Source organism: Kogia breviceps, chromosome 14 (genome assembly GCF_026419965.1).
Source record: "Kogia breviceps isolate mKogBre1 chromosome 14, mKogBre1 haplotype 1, whole genome shotgun sequence".
NCBI lineage: Eukaryota > Metazoa > Chordata > Mammalia > Artiodactyla > Physeteridae > Kogia > Kogia breviceps.
The window spans coordinates 87682372-87689268 of record NC_081323.1 but is presented as its reverse complement, the minus strand read 5'-3'; the positions used below and the strand labels follow the sequence as shown (position 1 = coordinate 87689268).

At 68.6% G+C, this 6897-nt stretch overlaps 1 protein-coding gene across 5 annotated transcripts in view; it reads right to left on the bottom strand.

Annotated features, from left to right (window-relative positions):
• Positions 1-6897, bottom strand: part of LOC131740922 (monocyte to macrophage differentiation factor 2) — a 141837-nt gene that overhangs the window by 21546 nt on the left and 113394 nt on the right. For 3 of the 5 annotated variants that reach the window (XM_067012598.1, XM_067012599.1, XM_059037324.2), the window contains 5 exons: positions 3460-3610; positions 2375-2565; positions 1932-2283; positions 864-1003; positions 327-466 (listed from right to left, as the gene is read on the bottom strand). In XM_067012598.1, coding sequence (XP_066868699.1) covers positions 327-466; positions 864-1003; positions 1932-2283; positions 2375-2565; positions 3460-3610 — 974 coding nt within the window. The remainder of the gene's footprint in view (positions 1-326; positions 467-863; positions 1004-1931; positions 2284-2374; positions 2566-3459; positions 3611-6897) is intronic. The other 2 variants (XR_010836426.1, XR_010836425.1) reach the window with 1 other exon arrangement.

Sequence of the window (6897 nt, the reverse complement as noted above, 5' to 3'; positions counted from 1 at the left end):
GAAGGAAGGGCGGGAGGTGGCCATGCGGGGCCAGGCCGCACGGCTGTGCCTCCACTTACTCAGCTCCAATGTCCCAAGGGCGGACGTGGCCTCCCACAGGCTGAGGGGTGGGGGAGGGGAGGGCTGGGGGAGGGGAAGGGTGGGGGAGGCCGCGGGGGTCCGGGCGCAGAGGAGGGTGCGGGGGGGGGGGGGGGAGGGCACGGGGGGCGGGGGAGGCCGCGGGGGCGGAGGGCGCGGGGGCGGAGGGCGCGGGGGGGGGGGGCCGGGCGGCGCGGGGGGGCCGGGCGCAGAGGAGGCCGCGGGGGGGGGGGGGCCGGGCGCGGTACCTCAGGTAGCTGACGCCCAGCAGGCTGCTGCCGTTCACCTCCAGGATGCGGTCTCCCAGCGACAGCCGCCCGTCGGACGCTGCGGGGCTCCCCGGGAGCAGGGTCTGGATGTAGAGCCCTGGGGCGCCCAGGGGCGTGTGCTGGGGGAGAAGCGGAAGCCTCAGGGCTCCGTGGGCCCCTCACACGCAGCGGCCTCCAGACAGGGCCACCTCCGCCCCTCCCCCAGCCTGGCCGGGCGGGGCTCCCTGTATGGTCACCAGTGTGTCTTCAAGGACCGCGCTGGTCACCACCAGCGTCCCCGCAGGCCCAGGACAGACGCCCCGAGGCCTGAGGGTGCAGCAGGCGGTGGAAGCAGCTGCTGCTCAGGCCCTTTCCCTTCCCACAGATCCCAGGAGTCGCCCCCGCCAGCCCCTGGTCCCCAGGGCCGTGGGCCTCCGCCCGCTGCCTGCCTGTGACCCCCCCCCCCAGCCGTGGGCCCGTCTCTGGGAAGAGGAGGAGCCCGGGGGCCTGCAGGAAGCGGCGGGGCGGGTCACTCACCATCCCGTCCATCAGGCCCATGCCCAGCCCAGAGGGGCCGCGCTCTAGCTCCACCACGAACATGTAGCAGAAGTCGTCCGTGCCAGAGCTGTGGCTGGAGGGCGCCGGCGGGGGCTCGGCCGCCGCGGCCGCACAGTCTCCTGGGCGGGCGAGAAAAGCGCAGCGGGGTCAGGTCAGGGGCCCGCGGCTCAGTGCTCCGTCCAGGCTCTGCCCCGGGGGCCTGCGCCTGCCCAGGAGTCCGGACCCAGGGACGTCCTGGCTTGGCTGCTCCAAAGGGACACGTGCTCACAGAGGTCCCGCAAGATGCCCGTCTGGGTAGAAGGGGAACAGCCAGAACGGGCCACCATCAGGGTGATGGGGCTCGGGCCACCCTGTGCTGCCCCGGGACACCGGCCCCCGGCTGCTTCCAGAAGGTTGAGGAGGGGGCTCCGCTTTCCCTCCCCTGCCCTCTCCCACCGCACCCCTCAGTGGTGCCCCCACGTCTGTCCCTCCGGAGCTGGGGCTCTTTTCAGCTGCTCCCCACCCCGAGGGCCCCGCGCCGCCCGCCCCCCACGAGTCAGTCGCCCTGCCGGGCGCCACCCAGGTCGCTGAGAGGTGTCCTGCCTCGGGCCCAGCTGGGGGGCCGTGACCGCTGCCCTCAGGGCACACCCTCTAAGCTCGGCGAGAGCACTGAGGACTCCCGGGGGCCGGGCGGGGCTGGGGATGCTCGCCCTCCGTTGCCCTCCAGCCCGGCGCCCACACGCCCAGGGCTCCGGCTCCCCGCCACCCGATCCCGCTGGCCTCACATCAGCTCGGGGGCTCAACACATGTCGTGGGGCCATCCTTCCTCTCCCCCGGGGCGGAGTGGCTCTCCGAGTCCCCAGCTGCCCAGGCCTGAGCCACGCGGTGCCCTCCCCGGCTGCCCCAGGAGCCGTCCTGTGTCCAGGGCAACACGCGTCCGTGGGCAGCTCTGACAGCCCGAGCCAGACACAACGCCAGGACCCCGCGGGGGAAGGACCCCGAGGCAGCCGCCCAGGCGCCAGCAGGGCCAGGAGCGGGGTGCGGGCGCAGGCCTGGCTCGGGGCTCACCTTCTGGGGCTGTGCACCTCGGGCCGCTCAGCCCGCTCCTCCTCCCTCCCAGAAGCACTTCCCCGCAGGCACCGCTGGCTTCCGGCCAGTCGGGGACAGTGGGCTCCAGGCTGAGCGGGGTGCCGGGCGGCGTCAGCAGGCACGAGGGGTCCCCATGTGGGTCCCCGGCCTGGGGGCCCCCGCGGCTCACGCGGCCGGGCGGCCTTCCCAGAGGGCCGTGTGCCTGCGGGTCCCCCGCGGAAGGAGGAGGGCGCTCCGGGCCGGCCTCACGGGCTCCCCTGCCGGGCTCCCTGGAAGCCAGGGGGCGGCTCTGGTCCTCAGGGTGGCCCTCGGGGCTGGTGTGGTGCGGGCCCTGGGGGACGGGGGACAGAACTCAGCACCGAGCAGCCCGACGTGCTGGGAGGACAGAGGGGCCCCCCGAGCCTCCGCGTCCACCCCGGTACCTGGAGACACTCCGGCTGGGCGGGCCCGCCGCCGGGGCTGGGCTTGCTCCGCAGGCTCCACAGGAAGTGGCGGATGTAGAGGAGGTGCTGGTGGAGGCTGTCGTCTGGGCAGTCGGCCTCCAGATCCACCTGGAAGCCCTCGCTCGGCAAAACGATGGGTGGGGGGTTTTCATAGGACTCCAGGACCTCCTCTGCGGGGGCGAGGGCGGCGTGACCCCCGGCCAGGAGGCAACTGCCCGGCCGCCCCCGCCTGACGCCGTGGGACCCCGGGGACACGGGAAGGGCCGCACAAGTCCGTACGGCGCTCTCACGCCTCCCGAGTCCCAGCGAGTGCCCGGCGCGAAGCCCCGGCGCCACCATTCGGCCCCCGGGCCCACCGCACACCCCGCCTGGAGCCCAGCTCACCCGGCCCGGACGCCGGCACCGCAGGCCGCCACCTGCTCCTGCCGGGCTGAGCACAGGCTGCCCGCGTGCCGGCCTCCGCACGAGGACACACGCGCCTTCCACACGGAGGGAAGACGGCAGCCCCCGCCTTGCTCCTGGAGCCCAGCACAGAGCGGCCTCCCCCCGCGGAAGGCCTTGGACGTGAACCAGTAAACGGGGCGGGGACGGCGCCCAGGGTCCAAGCCCCAGGTGACCAGGCGTCGGAAGCCCTACTTCTATCTGGATCGTCCCCCGTCCTTTACTTTGTGTTTTTGCTTCGCTATAACGTACACCCTGCTGATGAGGAGATGCACAACTAACTCACAGAACCACACACACATACGCGTGTACGTCTGTCTCCACACGTGATACACACAGGGCAGGCGAGCTCAGCACCGTCCCCGACGGGCTGTGCCACGGCGCCCGGTGTGGAGACCCTGCTCTCTTCCCGGTGGCCGTGCACCCAGCGAGGCCCCGTGAGGGGCCGTGGGGACCTGTGACCTGAGCCAAGAGCCTGGGGGCAAAGGGGAGCCTCCGCCCTGGGCCATCTTCCTCCTCGGGTGTCCTGCCCTGCCCCCCACCTGGGGACCCAGGGACCTGGAGGTCAAGGAGCCCCCGGGCCACGCCCGAGTTCGGAGCTCCACCCGGAGGAGAGGCCTCACCTGACTTGAAGGCTGCGGGGCTGTCCTGGGCACACGGCTCCCAGGCGCTCATGGGGCCCATGGCCGAGGCCAGCTGGTACTGGGTCAGCAGGCGGTGCAGCTGCGCGGGGCTCAGGTCAGGGAACGCGGCCCGCAGGTTCGCCCAGCTCATCTGCTGAAAAGAAGGGGCTCCTAGTCAAAGGCCGGGGGCCCAGCCCGCCCCCCCAGGGAGGGCCTGCCTTCTGGGAGCTCCGGGGGCAGGGGCCAGGGCTCCCCGGGCCAGCACGCGCTCCGCCCTGGGGTGTCCGTGCGCGAGAGTGAGGTCAGCGAGGCCAAGGTCAAGGTCAAGGCCGGTGCGGAGGGCAGCTCACCGCCCCCACACACACACCGCCTGTGGGCGTCCAGGCTGACAGCCGGGTCAGGTGGCGGGGGGCGTTCCCAGGAGAGGCCAGCAGGCACCACACCCAGTGCCCTGCCCACCGAACAAGCCCTGTCACACCACCTCGAGGGGCTGAGAAACGGCGGAAGAGTACTTGGAAGGTAGGGGGCCGTGAATAGGACCCATGCCTCGTACCGTGTGAAAGAAATCAAGCAGGTCAAAGACCTGCACGAAGGCACAGCTGTAGCATTAGGTGTCACACGAGACTGGCCTGGGAGCGGGGGGCAGGGAAGGCGCCCTGGAGGAAGAGCCACGGCAGCCGTAGGAGAAGGTGTGCTCAGGTCAGACTTGCCGTCTCCGTCCGTCTTGCTTCCCGGAACCCCTTCCTCCTGCTCTCGAGGAGCTTCCCAGGGAGGCCTGTGCGAGGGGGACGCTGGGGGCCTGGCGTGGGAGGGCGTCCTCAGGCCAGTGTCCCCGCCGTCAGGCATCAGGGCCCCAGGCTGGAGTCGGCCTCGCAGGGAGTTGGGGAGGCAGCTCCTGCATTCGCTCCTGAGAAGTCGGAAACCATCCTGACCGCTCACCTCCAGGACCCGAGCGGCTCTCCTCCTTCTCTGGAAGCTCGGCGGCGCCTCTGCAATCCCGCGAGCGGGTCTTGGTGCGGGTCTGTTTCAGCCACTGTGCTTTTCACCCACCGGCTGCGCCTGCAGTCTGGACACTCGGGTCGAGCGGGCTGGGGACGCTCTTGGTTTGTCTTTACTCCCTGTTTGCCGTGCCCTCACTGGCCTCATGGTGCTTGGATGCGGGGCCTCGCTTGACCTGTGCCTTAATTTCCTTCTTTCTTCCTTCCTCTCTGCTCCTCCCACGTTTGATTTTACTGCCCACGTCAAGAGGCCTGGGCGGTGGTTGTCGAGTATCTACGCTGAAGGGACAGACAACGTGCTAAGCTACGTGGGGAAGGGGGGGGAGCGGCCTCTTCCTGACACCCCCACCCCAAACACGTGCCAGCGCAGCGCAGCCTCGTCTGCCCGGAGGTGGTTTTGACTCCCATCCTAGAAGCCACGCTTCGCCACGTCTGGGCTCCTCCGAGGCCGCTGTGGGCGGGCGCCCCGACGGCACTGTGCAGTCGCCCAGCAAGAGGGGACACCTCCTCTTCCATCTTGCTGGCTCTGCTTTCTGGGTGATTTCCCGGACTTTAGCTTCCAACCCTGCTACTGAACTTTTCATCTCTGCTGTCGTAGTTTTAACTTCCAAGAATTCTTTTTGTTCTCTGATTTATAGCGTCCTGTTATCATGTTACGGATACTGTATCTTCCCGTATCTTTATGGGGATACAAATGGTTTTTTAACCACTCTTCTCCCTGAAGAGTCCGTTTTGAGGGTGGCAATCTACGGCCTGAGGCCTCTTTGCCTCACTCCCTGCCTCTCTCTCCCTCTCCTGGCTGGTTGGCTGTGGAGGCCCAGCTCAGCATCCTCCGTCCTGCCCTGGGCTGTCGCTGACCTCCAGCCCGGCCCGGCCAAGTTGGCCGCCCCCTGCTTGGAGGGCACAGGCCCGGGCCTGGCGGGCGAGAGCGCGGGGCTCCAGCACGCGAAGGGGGCTCTGCCGCCGGGGTGCTCCCCCTTCAGCATGAGACCCCGTGTCCCAACCTGGAGACCCTCAGTCTCGAGTGCTCTAGAAATAGACCCCCGTCTCCTGCCAGAGTAAGACGCGGGCAGCCCCCAGCTGAGCAGCTAACGCGTTGCTGCTCCTTCCCCGCTGTGCATTTTGTACTGAAGTACAAACACCACGGAAAACCACAGGAGACCGTGCAGACTCGAAGCACCCAGCTTGGTAACTCAGCGGTCCCCAACGCTTTTGGATCCAGGGACCGGTTTTGTGGAAGACGAGTGTTCCTCGGATTGGGCGCCGCGGCGGGGCGGGGGGGGGGGATGGTTTGGGGATGATTCGGGCACGTTACGTTTATTGTGCACTTTACTTCCATTATCGTCACACTGTAATGTATAATGAAACAATTATACAACTCACCATCACGCAGAATCAGTGGGAGCCCTGAGCTCATTTTCACTTGCCGCCCGCTGACAGGGTTTTGATATGAGTCTGCAAGCGCTTGATTTATTGTGGTCTCTGGGCAGTCACACCTCTCTGCCGCTGACCATCTGTACTGGCGGCCCCTCCCCAGCGCCAGCGTCACCGCCTCAGACCACCAGGCATCAGATGCTCGTACGGAGCGGGCCACCTGGGTCCCTCGCACGCGCGGTTCACGGTAGGGTTCGCGCTCCCACGAGACCCTGATCCCGCCGCTGGTCCGACAGGAGGCGGGGCTCAGGCGGTAACGCGAGCAACGGGGAGAGGCTGGAAATACAGACGGAGCTTCGCCCGCCCACCCGCCCGCCGCTCACCTCCTGCTGTGCGGCCCGCTGCCCACCAGGCCACGGACCGCTACTGGACCCTGCGGTAACCGTTCACCAGGGCACACGCCTGTGCGCCAGGCCCAGGGCAAGAGCAGTGTGCACAGCAGCGCCCCAAGGGGACCCCATCTCGCCTCGCCCTCCGCAGGCGGATGCTCTGCCCAAGGCTGAGCTCCACGCAGTGGCTCGCGGCTGCCCGTGGTGGCCGTGGCTCTGGGCGCCGTCACTGCCGTGTGGGGCTTCCTGGCTGCGCTCACGTCAGCTGGGACCTCACCTGGGGGCAGACAGGGCAGCCGGTCCCCTACGCGGTTCAAACACGGAGCAGCTCCCCAGGGCGTGGGAAGCGGAGTCCAAGGGGCCGCCCTGCAAACACGCTGGCCATCACCGGGGCGGGTTCCGTGTCACTGCCCGGCAGAGAAGGGCCTGGGTAGCTTGGCCTCGCTGGTTACCTGTGACGACCACGTCACACAGCAGGTGAGGGAGGCAGGTGAGCTGGTGTCTTTGTTTCCTGCTGCCGTTCCAACAAGTGACCACAAACGTGGCAGCGAGGTCAACACGAGCCCACAGTCTTACAGTTCTGGGGGTCGGATGTCCAGCACAGGTCGTACAGGCTAGAACCAAGAGTTGCAGGGCTGTGTTCCTCCCGGCAGCTCCAGAGCAGGATCCGTTTCCCT